This window comes from Phaethon lepturus, unplaced genomic scaffold, assembly GCF_000687285.1.
Source record: "Phaethon lepturus isolate BGI_N335 unplaced genomic scaffold, ASM68728v1 scaffold10594, whole genome shotgun sequence".
Taxonomy (NCBI): Eukaryota; Metazoa; Chordata; class Aves; order Phaethontiformes; family Phaethontidae; genus Phaethon; species Phaethon lepturus.
Window position 1 is genome coordinate 1 of NW_010536966.1, and position 22,968 is coordinate 22,968.

A 22,968-nucleotide genomic window follows, 5' to 3' on the forward strand; every position below is an offset into this window, starting at 1 on the left:
TCCTCCGCCAGCTCTCTCAGTACTCTTGGGTGGATCCCATCCGGCCCCATAGACTTGTGGGTATCCAGGTCATATTGCATGTCCTTGACTGCTTCCTCCTGGATTATGAGGAGTACACTGTGCTCTCCATCCCCATCTTCCAGCTCAGGGGAAGGGTTTTGCAAGGGTTTTATGTAGGAGTGAATAGGAGGCCACTTGGCTTAGTTTCAGTGTATGCCACATCTCTCCCCCTTCTTTTGTTCTCTGATTTCTGCGTTATATGAAGTTTCCTCTGCTTGCCTCTGTGCCTGCAGAAACCACAAGGTTGTTATGTAGACGGGGACTCCTCTGACACTGGCGCTGTTTCTTTGTCATTATCGAAGTAACTTTCCCTAGTGAAGGAAGCTACCTGTGACTTTTTTCAGCAAGACCCCTCTGAGCAGTAGGCAGTGGGACCTGCTGGGGATGTCTTAGGGTTTTCTTTTTAGCTTTCTGACTGTCTGGGTCTTGCTCAGTCTCAAACTGAAGACCCAGGAAAGGCAGCATCATGTTTTCTTATTGATAGACGACCTGACTTGCAGAAATCATCTGTTGTGGAGAAGAAATAAGTCACCAGCTGACTCAGTTCTTGTTGTCAAAGAGGGCTGAGGCATGTCTATGGTGTGGAGTTCTGTCCGATGTCTTGCAGATGTACCAGGGACTGGGGATTTAAATATAAGCAACTTACTGAAATAATCAGTATCATCTCCTGTGACTACATCCTGAGATTATGTGTGTGTCCACTTTGGCTTTGCTTATTCAGTGGCAGCTGGTCTTTGCTAACATGAATGGGTTTTCTATGGTTGCTGTGTCGCGTGGAATTTAAACACGTAAGCCTGAAATTTGTGAGAAATACTTCGCCATAAGCTTGGCTCTTTTTCAGTCAACAGGTTCATTAAACATTTTTGGGTTTGCAAAACCTATTCAAAACAGCCTTTTAGGACTGTGGTGTTAACACAGAAAAACGGATGCAGAGCTGCAGAACCGCTTACCACATAGTACTCGGTGCACCTTGGTTTTTGCTAGCAAATAGGCAGAGAAGAGACATCCTGGGGGTCGGGTGAAAGGTGGTGGAAAGTTATCCAGGAACAAAGCACTGTTCTTGTTCTTTCTACATGAAATGGTCCTCAGATTCCCTATTGCAGTTTCCAGCAGGGAAGAATGATCTTTTATTTCCTCCCCCTGTGCCTTAAAAAAACCTACCACAAATCAGCGGTAAACTGCATTTGCTTTGCAGATATCATAATACATGGAAGTCAGGAATAGTTTCCTGTATTTTGATCTAGCTTTATTTTGTCATTGAGAGTGACTAAGGTTTATTTCACTTAAGGCAAGGTGGACTTTCTTCTACCTTGTACTCACTGAAATAAACTATCAGTTGACTCTGGACTTACTGACTGCCTTGAGCATGTACCTCAGGAGCACTGTCTATCTAACTAGAAATGAGTAAGAGGAAAAATAAACTGTAACTTTTCTTTCCCTCTGCAGAATTGACCCCTGAGGAAAAAGCCATGAGGATTGCCAAAGCTATGCGTAAGCAGTCATCAGAGGTAAAAGAGAAATGGGAGAACCTAAATGCCAGTGCCAGTATCTGGCAGAAACAGGTGGACAAAGCATTAGAAAAACTGAAAGACTTGCAGTGTGCCATGGATGACCTCGATGCTGACTTGAAGGAGGCTGAAAATGTGAGGAATGGCTGGAAACCCGTGGGAGACTTGCTCATAGATTCATTACCAGATCACATTGAGAAAAGTACAGTAAGTGTGGAACTCCTGGCAAATATTTAGCCTGTGTGAGAGTCAGACCCCTCCATTCTTCTACCCCTAGTCACATTACATATGTATACAGTTTATACTTGTATTCTCATGTAGAGTTTGAAGTGCTTTTTAAAGCCTAGATCTGAGGTCTCAAAGAAAGTCCAGTGCTGTGCCACATTTGCTGTGTCAGCTGTGATTGCATAAGCACATGTGATCAGCAAGCTACAGGTGTGTACAGAATGTGACTGTCAGTAAAAGAAGAATAATTGAGTTCTAGGATTTAAATATTTTCCTCCTAGAAATACTGTCTAATCCATAGTTAGGCCACAGGTGTGTTTGGAGCTTTGTCTAGGCACTGGAGTTTGAGTGAGTGGAATCGATTACCGTCCCAGCAGATGACAGTAGGCTCCCCTTCTTTTCATAGTGGTGAGCTGTCAGATCTGTTTGGCCATCATGTATAACTTTCTCCTTAGGAAAACATTTAGAGGTCTTTATGTATATACTTCTGTATGACAGATTTAATTTCTGTTCCTTAGCTTTCACAAACTTCACATATCTATTGTCTATTTTAGCTTGTATGAGTGAAAACTTGTATTTGGTTTTACTTTAGCCTGGCTTCTTTTCAGGTTTATTTCAAGGTGAAGAACACATACTGCAGTATAATGTTCTCATGGGCATACCAGTTCTTGCAGCCAGGGTTCCAGGCCACCCATCATATAGGGCTCAGCACCCCAAGGCATGGCTGCTCATTATGGCTAGTAGTCATCCCCTGCTTTAGCTGCATAGCTTGGGTCGGGACCCAATGCAGAGCTCCCCAGAGAAGGAATACCTTCTGATAACCGATATCGTCCAGAAAAGCTCACTGGAAACAGCACAGTGCTTGAGTCAGGGCCTGAATATCAGGGATTCCAGGAGAAGTGGGTAAGCACATGTAGTAGAGGAAATTGCTGTTTCAGGAAAATTTAGCAGTTATCACCAAGCTTCTGTTTCACAAACACAACTTCGCAGCTTTAAGCCAAAGAATAAATATGCAAAACATTAGAGGACCCTTGGGTCATGTACCTGACCATCCATGTGTTCAGCATCGGACGCTGGTGTTAGAAGAATGAAGAGCCATGGGCTGCAACCAGTTTTCTGCAAATACTCTGTGTATACATGGCCTGTGAACTCACATGATATTAACACAGGACTGCATTATTACACATATATCGATGTAAACACCCTCATTCTCCAAATGTTGTTGTTACGATCAGGTTTAATGGAATGAAGATCTTTAAAAGAAAGGCAAAGCTGATTTATTTATCCAGACTGCTGTTGATTTGAGAAGAGTAATGTATCTCCTCCTCCTCCTCTTACTTTTTATTATATATACTAAAGCAAGCACCAAGACGTTGATGCTGAATAGCCCTTTGTATCATGTTAAGAAGCGATTTGTCATATCTTAATGGCTTTTTTCTGTAAGGAGAAAAGCAAAGTCTTTTAGATTTTCATTGCTGTGGAAAAACTGAAACATCAGCTGAAGTAATAGGGGCCTGTTGCCTGTCCAGAAGCCAAACGCTTCTTTCTTGCCAATAGATGCCTTCTGTTCCTGGGCCTGGTGAGAGACATTTTGAAGGGAGGGAAATAATTGAATTGTCCAAAGAAAATATTTTTTCTGGTTGTTTTTGGCTTGTTTCATGATGTTAAATCAAGATGTTTATAGCGTTGAACAATCCTGCTCACAGCAAGAAAGACATTTGATGTATCTGTAACCAAAACTTGCATCAGTTTTGTCTTAATACTGTATTTAGTTCCATTTGATTTCCATTTTTAATCATTGCAATAATTTTACTTTACGGTTCTACAGTAAAACATTGTACTCCTTTTCCTTAGAAGATATTTTCCTTCGTGCTTTTCTAATTCAATAATAGTTTTTAAATTGAATTTTTGTCAGCTGCTTAATACTGGAAAACCGTAGTTACTGAACACATATATTTTCTTAAGAGCACTTGACAGGCTATATACTCTTAAAGTTCCTGATAGAACATTGTGTATTTCTTTTTGGAAAGAAAAGCTCTAAAGTGACAAGGCAGCACTAAAAGTCTTAATTAAATTGTTTTAGGGGTGCAATTTGGATATGGGCATTTGGGTAAATTCCATACTGTTTTTCTCTAAAGATGGGTATGAAGGAGTTAATAAGAATATTTAAGTGAGTGAACTTTCTTTGCTGGCAAACTCAGAGTTGCATGCAGTTGCTTAGGATAAGCTGTCACATTGGGCACATCAGCACCATCTTGAGTTTACGGTGGTTTTTGTGCTGCTCAGATGTCTGTTAAGCATAAATATATGCTTGTTGCTGTTCTAGGCTTTTAGAGAAGAAATTGCTCCCATCAACTTGAAAGTTAAAACAGTGAATGATTTGTCCAGTCAGCTGTCTCCACTTGACCTTTATCCATCATTAAAAATGTCTCGTCAACTGGATGATCTTAATATGCGGTGGAAACTTTTACAGGTATTCTTCTGAATGTATACAGCAAGTGGGGCAGGGGAGGGATGCTTCTCACTCTCTTCTGTTCTCTTAAAAGATCCATTATTACCATTTGTTCATTATTTCTGTCTTTAAGGTGTTACTTCAGTGGTACTGAAGCAACAAAGGGAGCTGTCTTTCCTTCTATGGTTTGACCAAAAGCTTTTCGTATCAAGGTTTTTTTAAGCAGTTTTCTCACTCGGGAGACTGCATTAATCTCTGGAGACTAGTGGGAACTATTTCTGCATGCCTTTTTTTATATTTCTTATAGCAGTATTTTTACTGCATAAATCATTGTTACTGAAAACTGGTGTACATATTTCTGTTGTTTTTCCAGCACCTGTGAAAGCTGTTTTATTTTGATTTTGAATGTTCAGTTACTGCAGGGAATTTCACTTAAAGTGACTTCAGTATTAGTAGAGCTATAACAAGATGTGAGCAATAGCATATTTAACATTATACGACAGAAGAGGGTATGCTGTGAGAGATTCATATTGCTTAGTTATGATTGTTGTACTTAAATGGTCTGAGAAAGGTAAATCAATGTGCCTGATTACAGTTCAAACTCATGCACAGTTTCACAGTGAATGGTTTAATGAAGTTTCTTACATCAGTTCAAGTTCATTTGTCAAATTTTGCACTTTCTCAGTCCTTTTTTTTTTTTTTTTTGGTAGGAAATACTTACTGTGAGTCATCTGCTATTTATTTCTTTACCTGGTTTCTAAGGGTGATACTGAGTGTCTGAAAGAACTGAGGGAAGGATGGAGAATCTGTCGCCTCTCTTGCTGGGAGTTGTGGGACTGAATTTTCAAAACCTGGGCATCAGCTTCTGGGCTAGTAGTTTTGAATTAGTTGCTCCTGAGAGGCAAAACTATTAATATGTCTTATCAGTCCTTCCGTTCCATAATGTAATTTGGTAATGGGTTTGTTTTGGATTTTTTTGGTGTCAAGTTTAGTTAACTAAGCAGCGAAACTGCTTCTGGGTGTGTTAGTGCAGTTTCAGTTAATAAACCAGGGAGGAGTCATGTCAGCCAGTGAAGTGGTATCTTCCAAAATGGTTTTGTGCTGCAAAGGCAACCGTGAGATCAATACAATCAAACTGAGACCTGCTGACTATGGAAATTTGGGCAACGGAAGGGTTGGGAGGAGGTCAGAGACTTCAGCAGTCAGCTATAGTCACCATGAAACTACCGTTGTTCATTACTGAGCTGCAGTACTTGCACGAGAGCGCTGCAAGATATGAACATGACTTTCATCAAGCAAATGAAAGAAAAAAGTAGCCTTGAATAGCTGGATGTCAAATAAGTGCTATGACACACAGACAAATTTATTTAACTAAAAATGAATGTAAACAAGTGTTTTTATTATCATGGCTCTGGTGTTACAAAGTAAATGCAACGTAAATTTTGTGTATGTGTGTTTATGTGTAGGTATCTGTAGAAGATCGCCTTAAACAGCTACAGGAGGCACACCGAGATTTTGGGCCTGCATCACAGCACTTTCTTTCCAGTAAGGTCTTTGAATTAATAGATGCATGTGAGATCTGACGGCTTTCTCAAACATTGACTGTTCTTTACTCCAGTTTTCCCTATGACTTGAGGAACAGGAAGTTCCTCTTCTATGTTGTTATCTACCTCCCTGTTTTTCTAGGGGTGTTTCATCTTCATAACTCCACTGACATTCTCACTGGTGTGTTTCCCTCGGGGAACACTGTAACATCTTGATGAGTTACGGTTGTGCCCCTGGCTGCTTTATTCTTTATCCTCTGTTTGCTACAAGGCCTGACCTGTGGCTGTTGCAGAATCTCTATGTCTTCATAACCACATCTTCTCATCCCCTGCTACCTCTTTCCTCAGTTTCCTTTTGCTTCCACACTTGCTGGGAAGAGCTGCCTGGATTTTTCTTTATTAAAGGCTTCACGTCATACATGCCTGGAACTTCAAATAAAGGGGTGGGGAAAGCAAACCTGTATCACTTCCTCTTGAGACCCATCCTTACATCTTTTTCCATTTAGTGAAAATTATAGACATGTAAGCCTACAATCTCCCATATACTAAGAGTGCAAAAGCAGATGTTCTGCTTCCTTGTTCTCATTTGACTTGTTACGGATAGATAGGTTGTGATATCAAGATCTATGTTGATTTTCTACATTCTAGCCTATCTACCATCATCAGAGCTCGTGATACAAAGTTTTAACCAAATCAGGTCTCCAGTTTTTAACTGAGGTTTTCAACAATAAAGATAAAATTATTGCGGGAGCTGAGAAGTGAACATAGAAATGAGCAGCTCTGTCCCAGAGATTCTCAAGTGCTGTATGTCACTGAATAGCTAAACAGCTAATATAATTTAAAACAATAAATAAATCTTTATTTCTTCTTGAGTTACATGACAACTGTGTTCTTATTTTAAATTGACAATTAGTTTTTCAGTAAACATAATGATAAACAAGATGCAGTGTATTTAAAATATTACAGCTGTTATGCAAAATAACGATTCCTGGAGCCACTTTGTCCTTTTTTAAATTGACACAACAAACAAACAACTTTAAAAGTATGTGTGTTTGTTTTTGTTGTTTTGTTTTGTTTTTTTAAACCCCATTAGAAGTATTTTATAGTGTTGCCACAGTGGCTTTGTAGCCCTTCCAATCTCAGACTGGTAACCGTGACCTGGACAGGACACCTATGTAATAATTTGCTAAAAAGAATATAGTTAGAGTGGTATCTTTGGCACTGTTGAAAAACAGCAGACTAACTGTCTGAGAGAGTAGTCAGCGTAGTCTGTGTAATTAAAACAGACTATGAAGCAATGTTAGAGAAGATGCAGTTTCCCTTACTCTAGCTGGTTTGAGAAGTTCCTGACACTCCTGTGTCACTGTTAAGGCTGTTCATGTCTCCTCACCTGGACCAATGCAATTGTTCAGATGACTGATCTTGGCGGCGGGGGGAGGAAGATTCAGTGAAAGAGTCCACATGTAAAACCAGGAAGCCTGCCAGGCAAGGTTGGCTGGTTTTGTTTGCCTTTGACCTGGATCATTTCCTTGATTTGGCTTACAGCATGACAAACAAAAAAATTGAATTCACAAGAATGAGTGGTGAACTGGCTTTGTTGCTGCATAAAACATTCATAGAATTATGTCCAAAGAGACTATTCAGTGCCTTATCAGCATGCCTCAGCCTTGCTTTGGGCATCTTCTCCAGTCTTAAGGGGACATTCAGTTTACATTACATACAAAAGTCAAGAAGGGAAAGTTTCCAGAATGCATGTTGGTAGATACCACAAAAAGCTATAGCCAAGTATGAGAGTCCTGCAAAACCAAATAATATGCAGTTATCTGGATAAATTGTTTGTTAAAAACAACCAACCTCCTTCCCCACACAAACTACAACAAATACTTCTTTTAAAAAAGAATCTGTTTTAAGAGCTTGAACTAGACAGAGTTGCAGAACTTAATACCTCCAACTTTATGTAAAGCCTGTTAAGTAAAAGCCAGGGACAGTAACTTCAAAAGGAAAGTAATAAAAAAATCATTAAATCTGGAAAAATGACGGTTTTATCCTGACAGGTTGAAATAGTGCATATTCTAAATCAAATTTTTCAAACCTTTTTAGCAGCCATAAATGACTTCTGACTGCGGGGAACAAGTGGAGTGGTAGTCTGAATAAAATAACCTTAAACTCCTAAAACTGAGATTATGATTATGTATGTCTTGTGCAAATCTTCATCTCCAAAGTTGCACTTCTGAACCAGAGGGGAGGTTTTTATCTGTGCTCATTTGACAGCAGCTATTTTAAGTTTACCTCACCTACCTATTACTCTTCCTCCAAATCTGAACAAGAGACTATAGCTTGCCATCACACCATTTTCAGCTGACTAGCTCCCAGTTGTCATTTAATCAATAATTTGTGCTAGCAAAACACGTATTTCTACCTGTTCATCAGATTCACAGAATCATAGGTTGGAAGGGACGTCAAAGATCATCTGGCCCAACCTTTCATAGGAAAGGGAGCCTAGGTGAGTTTGTCTAGCTCCCTGATTTCAGCCGTGATTTCACCTCCAGAGCTAGTAATGTTTCTCTGCTAAAAAGACACAGTGCAGTGTTTAATCCTGCTGTTGGAGTTCTTGGAACACCAATTATATGAATTCACCCAGACCATCAGGAAGAAGGTGCTTCAGAATATTTTTGAAGGCTAGCAAATATGACATTGGCCCTTCCTAAAATGTCCTGCAGTAGGCTGCTTAGGTAAAACAGTATTAGTAGACTACTACAATCTATGATGCCCCTCTTTGCTGAGCTATTTTTCCCCCTCACATTAGTGTTAGGTCGAATTTGACAGCTCTTTTTTTTTCAGTGCTTTTGGGTGGAAAGTAAGCTCCTTGCAAGTTATCAGTAAATTTTCCTCACTCATTAGTAAATTTTACAGATAAAGATGAAGAGTCCTTATAATTCTTTGCAAAAGGATTGTTTTGTTGTCTCCTGCCTTTAGAAACAGTAACCTGCTTTTTCTGTAATTCATTAATTTTCTAAGGGCCAAGATCCATTCGTCTCTGTTGTGTTTCTTGTACACTTTCTTAGAAGAATCTATGAACATCCACAGAGCACTGAGACCACATGTTCCCTAAAAAATAGCCTAGGTTTTCAAGTGGCCTGCTCAAAGCATCTCTTGAGTGATGTCCAGCCTTACCAATATCTGCAGGCCTGTTCGTGAGTACCAGGATCAATAACTACTCTGTTCAGTTTTCATCGAGAAACTGATTTTTAAAAAAAGAATGGGAGTTTCACTTTGCAGAGTTCCGTGCAGCAGAGAACTGTCAATGGTTTTAGAAAGGTTGTTCCCGAATAAGTAGAATATGAATTGGTCCTTAATAATTACTAGTTTAATTTATTATGTTGTTTAGTCCATATCTGTGTCAGCGCAGAATATCTATAGTCTGTCATAGCACATAAATTGTACCTAAGCAAACTCTAGCCAGATTTTTCTTCTTAGTTAGCTGACATAATTAGTGTTGTAGTATTGGAGCCACCATAGGTGCCAAATTGCAATACTAAAGAATGAAACTCTAAAGCTGGTGGCCACCTTCACCTACCTGGTTGTTTTTTTTTGTTGGGGTTTGGGGTTTTTTTTTACTTATGAATGCTTAAGGATTATTTTTTAGTTAACTACCTCTATTTGAGCATTTAGCCTCTACTGTTTTTTTTCTTTACCGGGTAACTACCTACCTCCTTTAAATCATGATACAGAATTTTCTCTATTTTTTCTAGTGAATAATGTGATTTACTTGGTTCCTGTAGTTTCCTAAATATTCTTTCCAGTTAATCTGTCTTTCAGTACATGAATGTTTCTTTAAATTATGAGCCATGACATTTTGTGTGGTCCAGGAAGAGGTCACAGCCATTAAACTGCTCAGGGAACAGCCATCTGGGAGCAAGGCGAGACCTGCCCCTCTCTGCAGCAGCACCAGCCTGTGTGGGGCTTATATGGCTTTTTGGGCTTCACTGCCGCCTGAGAGGTCTTAGGGGAAGAGGGAAGAGTATATGGCTTGTGAGTCTTCACTGCAGCCTGAGAGGTCTTAGGGGAAGAGGGAAGAGTTACTTTCAAATGGATTTTTTTTTTTTCCCAAAGAGGGATGAGCTCTTAAGTGGGCCATACTTGCAGAAAATGATGTTAATTGAGAGTTTAATTACTTGAGAACCAATGTGGATCAAAGCTGTGTCTCATTTTACCAGGTTTTTAAACAGGGGTGTTAGCACCCAAGAGTAAGCACTCTGTCTTGAAAGTGTTGGCATGCGTGTACAGAACAAATTCATCTCATTGTGGTGATCAGTTATTCCTGGTTGTTCTTTCCATCTGTGCTTCTACAGTGAATCTAGTGAAGTGAGTTTCTTCTGTGATAAAACCCTAATTAACCAGGCACTAGTCTGGTAATTTCTGGTAGGACATATGTGTACCTCTGGGTCTTCAGCAAATAGCTGCTTTTAAGTTGCACCAGCAGTCCTGTGGGCCAGAACATGTTTTCCCCTTTTATCTCCTGGGATCTTTAGATAAGCAGAGTTGTAGTGTCATGTATGACTTTGTGTCTGTTGCAACTTGGTGTGCAGAAGGCTTCTTGGTGTTATGGATGATATCTGTTTATGTATCAGACTTGCATAAATTCTGCAAAGATTACCGCTGTTCAGCAAAGAGTGCAAAGACAGGTTTAAATGCCTTTTTTGTTAGTCATACAGTGTTAATCAATATTAATTTGAGTTGGAAATAGGAGCTAAGGGTTGTAACTAATAAAAATAAGGTTGATATTTCTCTTTTTTGTTCTGTTGCAGAGCATTAATTATAGTAGTGGAAGCATTTATTTTCAAAGCTTAAACTGATAATAATTCTATGGAGGTAGGAAAACCAGTGTTTCCATTTTCCCTGGATGCATAGCTTGCTTGCTCAGAATTTATTATCCCTCTTTGAATTAGAATGACCACATTTGTTTTATTTCCAGCTTGGCATCAAATAGATGCCTAGAATCATCTTGATAGATTGCTGTTGTTTTCTCCAGCTGATTTTCTAATTACTGAAAGTTGTCTGGGAAATTTTAATTGTTCCCATTTAATTTATTATAACTGTTTTAATTGTAAAATAAATAAATAAATAGAGATAGCTGTGGTTTTTTTTTTTATTTGACAGATGCTTTCTAATAATTACCTTCTCTTTATTTCCTCAGCCTCAGTACAGTTTCCATGGCAGAGATCTGTTTCACATAACAAAGTGCCCTATTATATCAAGTAAGTTTGCCTTGATTCTTTTTTCTTTAAGCATAACAGAGGGTCTTCTCACCATAACCTGGCAGAAAAACATAGATGCTAAGTAGTAACTAGAAATGTTATCATGAGTTTCTCTACATAGTGTTATGCTGCATATACTAGATATTTTTATGTTGATTGCTTTGCATCCTGTATAATTTAGAAATATGTAAAAAGAAATCAGTGACAAACCCTAACTAAAACCCCCAGTCAAACATAGGAAACAGCAGTGATGCTCCAGTGTAATACAGTATCAGTATTCAAACTAGGCTTGTTCCTATGTGTGTGGCTCATCCAGAGTATAAACTGTACAGTAAAGGGAAAAAAAGCTGTATATATAATGTATTTAAAAATGCAAAGTTTATAAGCTATAGCAGAACAGTGGTGACTAATATGTATAGAGCCCATTCATCATTTTTTACAAAAATCTTTCAGAAACAGACACATGATGATTTTCCTTCTGTCATTTTCTTTACCTTATGGAAGTTTTTATAGTACTTGATATTAATGCAAATGTAAAATTAATGTAAATATTGACAAAAATTGTACAAATACTTTGGTTACCAAGAGGAATGGTTGAGATACTTATTTTGAAAATAATAAGAAATACTTAGTTGTAGAGGTATAGAAATTTTGATGTGTTCTACTTGGAGCAATCCTTAACTTGGGTTTTGTCATTCCATCAGTGTTTATTTACATACGGTTTGCCAATAATTTAAAGGCAAAGATTGCGGCTTTGAGAGAAGGATAGCTTTTTGCCAGAGAGGTAAATGAAATTTTTAGAAGGCACAGTGTATAGTAAACCAGACCCAGAGTAGTTCATTTTAGGCTGAAGGAAATCTGTGTTAAAATGTTATCAGTTTGAGTTTGGGAAAAGTAGGGGGGGGTTAAGTCTCTAGAATGGCTATGAATTTGACCTACAGATAATTCATTCTGCAAGAACATCAGTGAGGGCTTTGTACTATTGCATATTGCTTTGTCATAAATCTGAGTGCCACATTTCGTGTTTCAAACAATTTATGAGGGCTTGAGGGCTTTGAAATGCAGGTAATAGTAAAACTATGTTAATCAAACCTGTTGTTATCATCTCAAGGTGACGGTTGTTCTCAAACTGTGATATGAAGATTAATTTTTTTAAAGGGTCTGGGTAGGTAGCTAGAAAAAGCAAAAACCTACTGTGAAGATTTACAGATACTCTGTAAAAGTATTTGCAGTTCTGCTGAAAAGTTTTGCAGGAGGCAACAGAAAGCTGTGACACACTGGAGGAGGGGTTCCTCCCTCAGCCCCGAGTGGAAAAGGAGAGGCCAGAGGTTGGATGTGGAGGCACACAGACTGCCCTGACTTGGGCAGCAGTGCAACTAAAATGATCACACCTATGCAGTAATTCAAAGAAAACGCTGAAGTATCAAACTACAGAGCGCAAGAGGAAAACTACCCTCAGTCTTTTTTTTCTTGTGGGTATGTCCTTAGTGGGCATTGAAAGATGGCAATTCACATTACTGCTCTACCTGATCAGAGCTGGTAGCTGAAGTTGGGAGTGTTTACCAGGTGCAAGCTGGCCTGCAGAGAGGTCTCTGGAGCTCCCGGGTACATTCAGAGTTGGAGGATAGAGACAGGGTGGATAGTCCTACCACCACAACAGGTGGAACAAACTAAGATTAAAGCTTCTGATCTGTGCTGAGCAAAGCAAAAATTATTAACTTGAGTATTTCATATGCATATCCTTTTTTCATAATTCATAATACTTTTTTTTTTTTTTTTTTTTCATTTCTGGGCATCTCCCTTGCCCTACCTCGGACACCATTCAGTTTTTGAGAAATCTTTTTTGATCATGACTAATTCAGAAGAAGGAGCCTTTCCACTGTGTGCACTAGGTGCAATCCTGCAAGCACACAAATTGGTAGCAAAGTATCCACTGATACTGTGGGCTTGCTCTCATAGTAGTGTGTTGGCTGTCCTGGAGCTAGACTAGGGAATGAAGCCGGTATGGGCTGAGAAACAAACCCCAGCACGTCTCAGAAATTATTTGAGTGGTCTTGCACAGAAAGTTTGATAAAGGGGCAGAAGTATAGGGCAAGTTCTCTGAGGTTCGAGGTCTTTATAGAAGCAGACACCACTGGTTTATTTTGAGGATGGCTTTAATGAAGTCAACAGAATTAACTACTGCATCTCAAAGACTTTTCCAGTACTCTTGCCCTACTTTCCACATGATACGTGCTGCTGAAACAATGTCTTGATTCTTGTGTCTGGAAAGAGAAGAATAATGTTACATGTAATCAGTACAATTTATGACTTTTAAAAAGCTTGAGGAGGAATATTGAATTTTGGTAGCTCCACAGTCTGACAAGCAGACTGACCTTGGCAGTTTCCTTCATTTCTTATTGCTTACTGATCTAAACTTCAGTGATGGCAGCAGCAGCTATATAAAACACAGAGCTGTGGAAAATAAAAGCAGAAAAGAACTGATTCTGTACTTCATTTACTTTGGTATAATCAGGCTGGAGAGTACTCTTAGCTTTAAATATTCTTTTAAATCTTCATCTATTCCCTAATTCTAGATATAGTTTAAAGAGAGGAAATGCTGACACAAAAACTTATTTGATTGGAATGATTAAATGAGCTTTTGTAATGCAATTCAAGAGAACAGTCAACAAGTTTTAATGGTTGTTCATATAGAAAGAAATTCTGGGAAAGAGGCAAAGATTAAGTTAGTTTTCTTATTTTTTTGTTTAAATGTACTAATGTCTTTGAATGAGGTGCCTTTAGTGTAAAACACAGCATGAGTAGAAGGAATAGTTATGATGAGTCTCAGTAACTATCACTCAAAAGCAATTATATTTACTGTTTTTACAGCAAGGCTTATATGTTCAGAGAGAAAGTTTAAGGTACCAGTTGTTCATTTTATGGGGTGAGGAACAAAACCAGCAGAAGACGGAGAATAAAAGTATGATTCAATGATTGGTGGCTGAAAAATGATGATTTTTTTTAAATTAAGTTTGAAAGGGAAATAAATGCTAAGTGAAATCAGACTACTTTAATTCTGAATAAGAACATACGCTCTTCTTAGACAACCATAAATTCATACCTTTACCTCATTTTGGTTGCTTTTTGGGAGTGTCCTTGAATGAGAAATGTAAAATATTCAGAAGTGACATAGCTGTAGATGATGATGTAGTTGTACCTCTGTTAAGATGAGTATTTAAAAAAAATACTGCACTCTTCACAGTTTTATTGCACATGGAGAATGGAGTTTAAAAAAATCAGGGAACTGCAGCTGAGAAGGCAGGAGGGAGCACTTTAGGTAGCAATGAATGTGTAAGGAAAATGTCAAAATTACACGAGATGTCTGTATTTTCAAATGAGCAGCATTTGTTCTCTTTGTTTCCTGATGCCAGAGGTAACTTGCACTTATGTGCATAGAGAGAAGTGTCTCAGAGAAAGAGGTCCTTAGTGTGCCAGCCCATCTTGGTGGCTTTGGAGTACAGTTTGTTCTCCCCACCCTATTTACTAATGCCCTTTCTGGGGTCATAATGGAAGCACGTGAAAGATTAAAAACCCAATGTACAAAATCCCCTGCCCCCTAAGTTCAAACAGAGGCAGTCTGGGTTTGGGGCATTTTGGAATGGAGTGACTATTCTGCTTGGCTGGAAGAAGGATTTATAATTCATTGAGCCCAGTTTTATCAAGGTGTGTGCGCCCTGGGCTATGGCAGATATTTGGTTGAACTGGACTACACACATGATTTAGCCTGTCTCTTCTCTCCTCTTGAATTCTTACTATGTAAACCAAATTTGCCAAATGGTTTTGCCTCTGTTGATGTGATTTTTGTTCAGTCCTTTTTGCCTCCTGTTTGATTTTTTTCTTAATGACAATTGATAGAAGTTTTTGTATTTCTGTAGTCTGTCTTCTCTGTCACAGTAGAACTCGATCAATGAAAACTTGAGTCAGTAAAATGTTGATGCTGTTAAAAAAAAAAAAAGCTTTGTATTTCATACTTTATAAAAGAGAATGGAACTAATGAGCAGTATGGAGGGGGATACAGTACAGCAGGCAAGTTATTTACTAATGCACTTTTGATAATAAAAATGTGAAGTTTGGGCAAAAGATTTGGCAAACTTGCCATTAAATACATAATTCATAGGTTGGTTTGCAAAAGTTTGAGATTTAATAAAGAGAGGTTTCTGCTGTTGTTCATTTAGAACTATTTGAATCACACAAATAAGACATGCTTGGCCTCTATAACAGAAAATAAAAAAATAAAGCCTATATTACATAGCACTTCAATAAAAATATTCTAAAGTAAAACAGAACAATAAAGGAGACGCTATATATGATCATTAAACATCTTTGAGAAATACACGATGAAGTGAAAGGAATGTGCAGAAAACATAATTACCCTGGCATTTCTCACTGTTGTTCTTCTAACTGTAATTTAAGTGCTCTTCAGCTGTGTACCTTTCAGTCCAATAAATTATTAGATATTTGTACTGTGCAGAAGAAACAAAAGGGTAATACAGAAAGGGTCACCCTGAGTTTAATCTCATGCAGGGCATTACATAGGGAGACCAATTTCTTGGTATAATAATTAAACTAATCAATATCAAACTCCCTTGTCACCTGGTTATTTTTCTGTAATCCTGCAAAGAGGCTGGCATGATCACCATCTTAAAAATCCCATTTTATCACCTCCTATACCATGCTCAACTTTGTGGGGCATGGGAATAAAATGCTTTCTGCTTCTCCATTTTTTTCAAGACTCTTCGGGAAGTCTTTCCTGATTTTTGGTTTATGCCTATATGTGGAAGAGAGAGAGAACTAATGGAACTGGGAAATTTAACTTTTTTTTTATTCTAGCTAAGTCCATAACCCCATTCTTAGAAGTATTAAGAAGTATTTCCCTTAGAAGGGAATATAAAATATAATTTGCAGAAAGACATAATACAGGGTTCAGTTTTTGAGACTTTCTTCAGTTACCAGATCCCGTGCTGGTCTTTGTTTTCTATTGAGGAAATGCAGTAGTACATTTTCTCTGGAGGGATTTAAAAATATCTGCATATAAATTGCTCCACCAATATACATTATCCTTGCAATGCATTGTGCCGACTCTTTTTCAGCACAAAAGAGTATTTTCTAATGGTCTTAAAAAAAATATACAGTATCTAGGTAAAGCACCATGACTTATTTATAAAGTGAGGATGATGCTATACCATTTGAAATTTGGCAAGAGAGCGAAGTCAGAGTTGAGTGCTGTTGATTCATTAGTGATCAGTAAAGATCTTGATTCAGTTAATGTTTTGTGCAAATGACTACAGGATCAGAAAGCTACTTAACATAATGCCAGAGTACCATTTCAGTGTTGCTCTTGTGATGTTTGCCACTGATTATCAACACAGGCATAGGCCTTGTCTGTGCTAAGAAGTGATAAAAACCCCACAAACCTGTCTCTAGTTTTCTTTCTTGTAGACACAAAGCTAAAAAAGAACAATTGACTATTTTTCACAATTCCATGGGCAGCTTGAAACACCTGGAGATGTACAACTTATTCCATTCATTTCAAGAGGACTGTTCCCTTATTTCTAGAGATCATAAGTTAAATGATATGCCAACTCTTTCTCGGCTCTTTATTTACAACCAAGAAGTGTTTTTAACAAGGATTATCTTTGCCATTTATAATTAGAAAGCTGCCAACAAACATGATGGAGAAGAAACAGATTGTAAGGGTAAATGTTTGTCATTTAAGCTTTAGAGCACTTCATTAATATGTAGTTTTTTAAATTTGGAATATTTTATGATTATAATGTTTATTTACACAAATGCATTTAGACTTTTTAAATGACAGTTTTGTCATATAGTCTCTTCATGGATGCATGTTTTGCTGCGTGGCTTATATTGTGTCAGTAAGTTTTGGCAGAAGAGACCTGGGAGACTTATTCTGAATAACTCAGTCTTTTGGTACAAACTAAAAAAATAACACTGAGTGAGTTCTTTTGTGGCTCAGTCAGTGAAACATCTTTCACATATACATGTAAAATAAATACAAAGAAATTGTATAATCTGTTGTTTATGAATTTCCTTGTTCTTGTAGGTCTGATGTCTTGTGTGTTATTTGTGTTTATTGAATGAAGTATCAGACAAGCATCCAAGTCTGCTTTTACTCGCTGGGCAGTTACTGCCAGGCAATTGTAACTGCTGTGGTGCATATTTTAGAGTAGGTTGCTGTGTCATGAACTTGCATTAAAAGGAGCTCTACAAGATCCTGGTTAGAAACATCTCCCCTAATTTCATCGAGACTGTCTCATCTGTTAAAGACCATCCAATGTTGTAAAGTTTCTGAACACATTTCTCAGTGCCTGATTTGCGTGCGTTAGTCTTGCATCAATAACACAAAAGCTACTGTAGCTACAGCAGAGAAAGATGGATCTTATTTCAAAAAGCTGCTTTACAAACCAAATCACCCGAAAGCACTTTGTCTTGCATTGTCTCCTGTTTGGAGTGCCTAATAAAATGACTCCTTTCTCTGACAGTTTTATTTGTAGTGTAGGAAGGTTATCTGCTCATCCATTTTTTTCTTCCTGTGAAAATCAATTTCGTTCACATAAAATTCCCTGCATATTATGAAATTGTTATCAAACAAAACTTTACATTAAGAAGTCATTCTAATGGTTTTAAACTGAAAGAGGGTAGATTTAGACTAGGTACAAGGAAGAAAATTTTCATACTGCGAGTAGTGAGTATGGTTGCCCAGAGAGGTGGCAGATGCCCCATCCCTGGAAACATTCCAGGTCAGGCTGGACGGGGCTCTGAGCAACCTGGTCTAGTTGAAGCTGTCCCTGCTCATTGCAGGGGGGGTGGACTAGGTGACCTTTAAATGTCCCTTCCAGCCCAAACTATTCTATGATTCTGTAATTTTAACATGATAATTTCTTCAAAGGCAGTAAACAGGATTTGACTCAGCTAAGTTGCATGTTATTTACATGCAGTGTTTGCACTGCAGTAGTATTTTAGCATTTAAAATAGACTGAAATGTATTTTTATATATAGATATATTTAAAGTTTCTATCACGGTACTGCCACCTACCTTTACTTTTGACGTAGAAGTTTGAAGGTGTTTTAATTAAGAGCCTTTTCTCAGAAAATCCTAAGAATCCTTTTTTACTTACAATGTTGACAGTAAAATACCCAGTCATGGTCCTTTTTTGTTTTATTTTGTTCATTTGTGGTTTGTTTTTTTTTTTTTGGTTTTTTTGTTTTTTGTTTTTTTTCTTGGTCAGAGAGTTGAAGTGAAGTAGTTCCTTAAAACAAGTCTTATTAAACTGATCGCATACTAGATCCATTTCTGTGGGCAGTTGCAATGGGTTTTTTCAACAGAAATCAATTCTAAATGTTCGACATGATAATGATGGCATTCCACTTAACATGATAGTGCAGACATTGGGCAGGTTCAGGACCAGGTTTGAGGTTATTTAATAAGTGGATCAGTGTAAGTCATTATATTATGTTTTCTGTTCCTGTTTACTGAAGTTGTATATGTTCTTCTTTCTAATATACTGTAGAGTTTTTTTATAGCAGGGTTTTTGAGAATGTTGAACAGTCAATTGCCTTTAACCTTGGCACAGCACCAAACCCAGATACATCCTTTTTTGTTGTTGCTGTCTTCATGATGATTTATTGGTGTGCCCCTTCCAGGGAAATAATTGTCAAGCTGCTTGGTTTTGAAATTACTTTTCTGGAGAAGGATAAACATAGTATTGTTTTAAAAGTGTCTTTCTAGAAACTGCAGAAACACTGATTTAGATACTGGTGGTATGCCTTAGCTTTGGAGTTCAGCATATCAGAACTTTGACCACCTCATTCAGAATTTGAAACATGAACGTAATTCATGTGATTATTATCAAACTGAATCCAAATAAAAGTTTCAGTTCAGGAAAATGTGTTCAAATGTAAAGAAGTAGTTCAGTGTTCATCTGAATTGGGGAAGGTTTACTATAGTATTTCAGAGTCGATCAAGGTCTAACAAGAAGTGGTTTTTTTGATTGCATGTTGTATAAATCTCTCTTGTTTAAATGTAATCATGTGCAGGGCTTTTTTCTCTTTTCAGTTGTCTCCAGGGAATAATCAGAAAGAGGGAAAAGAGGATTTGTACTTACTGTATTAATAAGAAATACATATCTTGTTTTCCATGGAAAAAACCTCACAAAGTTGTGGTTGTGCCAGATATACAAATGAGACCCATGGAAGAGAGAGTTAAGCCTAATGACAGAGAGAAGCTGACTGTGGACACCTAAACCAGACTCAGAGCTGGAAAGGTCACACTGGTGAAGTGGTGATCATATCCCCTATGCAGAGATGCAATATACGTGCTTTCCATTAGTGTATCTTAAAGGGTGATGTAAAGAAGGGCCCTCAGCACTTACTTTGTTTGTAGCTTGCCTCCCCTTTGTGGTACCTGTCTTGTCTCTGTAGCTCTTTGGATCAAGGACCTTCTATCCCATTTATTTTGCATCACTTAGTATAAAAAGGTTCGTTCTTCATTGGTTTCTCAATTGTGCCATTTAAAGTCATTATTTACAACCAACTACACCTATATGTGGGGAAAAAAAAAAGTGTGCACATTAAAAAATTTTAAATAGAAATAAAGATGAAATAAGTGGTAGTCTGTGCTCATTCTTGTTAGGTTTGCTAACCTAGCATAATTTCATTTTCATTATTAACTTTTAAAAGGAGTGCTATGATCTTTTTAACACAACTTCTCTAATTTTCTTAGAAATCTAATTCAAATGTAAATACTTTGTGAGGCAAGAATGTGCAATCATTCCAGCAATTAATATTCAGAAATACAAGTCAAATGTGGCTTGTAGAAGGGAATTGGAGATTTTTGTAGACCTGATACAATACACATTTTGACCCCACGGCTGCATACCTGAAACCTTGGTGAATTGAAACAGCAGTTAAACAGTGGCTTAAGCGATGCTGCCTGTAGAATCTGTCTTCTGTGAGTCCTGGTATAGAACACACCCTCTAAATGAAGATACCTATTGATTGTGTGTGTGAAGAGTGATCAAGCTTTCCATTAAATGCGTTACAGGTAAAGTTTAAAATTGTTGTATGTGTTCTGATGCATTTGTTCAGATATGCAATGAAGTCTGAAATAAAACCTCAATGCTTTTTTATTTTTGAAGTGTTTTTATAAATGTTTTTATTGTGCTACAGCAGCAGGAAATTTTGCATTTCTACCTTATTAGCATGCCTCATCTTCAGGATCAGAGTTCAGCTGACAGTCACACTTAGAATCAAAAGTAAATACTGTTAAATATGGGTGGGCTTTTGTCAAAACACTTTGTGATTAAAAAGTCAAGGAGCTGAGTGATACAGATCATGTGTTTTAATTAAAGAGCTGAGGGATTTCCTGCCACTTAAACACAGAAAATCAGAATACCTTTGGGTTTTTGCACTTTGCATTGTGTGTGTACGTGTGTTGCCTGAAACTTTGATTACCTCATTCCTTTGTAGTCATGAGACACAGACAACCTGCTGGGATCATCCTAAAATGACTGATCTCTTCCAGTCCTTAGGTGAGTGCATTTCTTAAAATAAATCATTATGTGATGTTCATTCCATGAGTAAAAGCCTGCATTTGTCTGCTGACCATGTCTGAGTTGCCATGAACTCTGTATAACAGAGCATTTCCCACTTTGCAATGAGACACGTGTTGCAAGAAGCCTACTGCCTTGATCACGTCACATTTATTGCCTTTCAGTAATTTTAAAATTTTAATTCTGAACAATGTGCTCTGACTGTATGCTTTAATGCAGTGTCTGCTTTATTTCTGTTAAATCCACGAGGGATTGTCCAACGATGAAGGCTGGATGCATGTTTAAAGCAGTATGCTGGTCTGCAGGGAACTTAATTTTTGTAGTAAATCAGAGCAGCTAAGCTATCAGTAAAGGTTAAGACCATATCATGGTACTGGTTCAACACGCCCTGCTAACGTTTACATTTAATGTGAAATCTTCCTTTGTAAGGAGCAAAAAGGTAAAATACTGTTAAGTGAGGAAAACTGTTACTATACCCATCAGTTTCTAAAATAGAGCTTATGGCTAGCTGACTGTGTCTTTCAAAGGACTGTTTACAAAGCCATGGCATAGAAATTATGGCTTTAAAAGCCATTTTTCTCCGTTACTGTGCCCTTTGCTGCCCTCTGTTTCCTGTATGTTGTCTGATGGAATTGTAAATTATTTGAGAAATGTACTGTATTTGAGCACTTGTCTGGAAACTACTTAACTCTGCATAATATTTATGTAAAACTATTATATGTATATGTATTACATGTGCCAAGATAGTGTCAGGATTTCTGGTGTGCCAATCTCTGAAGGCCCTGGGCTGTCAGAGTCAGGAGGCTTTCCCTGCAGGTGGATGGGACTGAGATCCCAACTTCCCAGTTTGTTTTAATTGTTCTGATATATCCTATTAATTCATTGCAGAGAAGAGAAGGGATATCAGATTTCCTCAAAAATGTGAAAATTTATGTGTAAAGGAAACGTATGGACTCTGTTTTTAGGGCTGCTCATGTTTCTGTTCTGCTATTTCAGCTGACTTGAACAACGTACGCTTCTCTGCCTACCGTACGGCCATCAAAATCCGAAGACTGCAGAAAGCACTGTGCTGTGAGTTTGGCCTTTGAGACAAATTGTTTCTGTACAGAACTTGGGGAAAGTACTTAAGCTTAAGTCTAGCAACATTAATGTTTCACGAGGGATCAGATACACCCTTGACAGATTGTCAACCAACAAAATGGCTGGAAGAGCTGCCAATAGTAGGTATCATTATTGCAAATAAATAACATCAATTAATGAAAAAAGGAGTGCAGCAGGTAAGTTGAAATGACATGCCACCAAGAATACTTTGAGAAGTGATAGGAAACTAAATATTTGACCTGTTGACTGTTGCGTGCTGTTCCTGGTACAAGCTGATACAAACCAATGTGAAATGATGTGAGCTAAAATCCTGACCTTTCAAATAATGCTCAGGTATTTTATTGTATTTTAGAGTTGTATTCCATTTTTTGTAAGTGTTTACTGCTGCTACATATAACTTTGAAAATACTTCTACCTCTCAGAGGGATTATCTTGCTGTGTGAATTCCAGTTAAAAAGGAGTTCAGGCCACTCAAAGTGGGAGGGGAAAGGATCTAGATCTGTATAGCTGGTTATAGGTAGTTGGTATTGCTGTACATTTTAATCACAAAAACCTACTAGGACAAAACAAACTGCTATTATTAGCAGCAATAGTACATGTATATATTGGGGATGTGGGGAAAGGTCTTAAATTTACAGAATCACAGAATCTTTGGGTTGGAAGGGACCTTTCAAGGTCATCTAGTCCAACGCCCCTCCAATGAGCAGGGATACCTGGAACTAGACCAGGTCACTCAGAGCCCCATCCAACCTGACCTTGAATGTTTCCAGGGATGGGGCATCAACCACCTCTCTGGGCAACCTGTGCCAGTGTCTCACCACCCTTAGTGTGAAAAACTTCTTCCTTATAACTAGTCTAAATCTGCCCTCTTTTAGTTTAAAACCATTACCCCTTGTCCTATCATAACAGGTCCTGCTAAAAAGTCTGCCCCCATCTTTCTTCTAAGCCCTCTTGAAGTACTGGAAGGCTGCAAGAAGGTCTCCCTAGAGCCTTCTCTTCTCCAGGCTGAACAACACCAACTCTCTCAGCCTGTCCTCATTTAGGTAGGAAATAGCAATGCATTTAGTATGTACTTTGGATATTCTGCCCAGACCTGAGTTGGCATTTGTCCCTGTTCTTAAGCTATCTAATAATTCAGCCACAGCTCACTCTGAACAGTGCATAGATTTTTGTCAGCCATAAAGGATAGGTGTCTACTGAGTAGGTTCA

The 22,968-nt window shown here is 38.0% G+C and overlaps 1 protein-coding gene across 1 annotated transcript in view; it reads left to right on the forward strand.

The window, feature by feature from the left end:
- Positions 1-1,506: 1,506 nt before the first annotated feature.
- The window catches only part of LOC104620185 (utrophin-like), a gene marked incomplete at both ends in the record, with an annotated part of 71,163 nt that continues 49,701 nt past the window's right edge, over positions 1,507-22,968 (forward strand). The window contains 6 exons of the mRNA XM_010286330.1: positions 1,507-1,775; positions 4,120-4,266; positions 5,712-5,790; positions 10,987-11,047; positions 20,576-20,637; positions 21,655-21,729. Coding sequence (XP_010284632.1) covers positions 1,507-1,775; positions 4,120-4,266; positions 5,712-5,790; positions 10,987-11,047; positions 20,576-20,637; positions 21,655-21,729 — 693 coding nt within the window. The remainder of the gene's footprint in view (positions 1,776-4,119; positions 4,267-5,711; positions 5,791-10,986; positions 11,048-20,575; positions 20,638-21,654; positions 21,730-22,968) is intronic.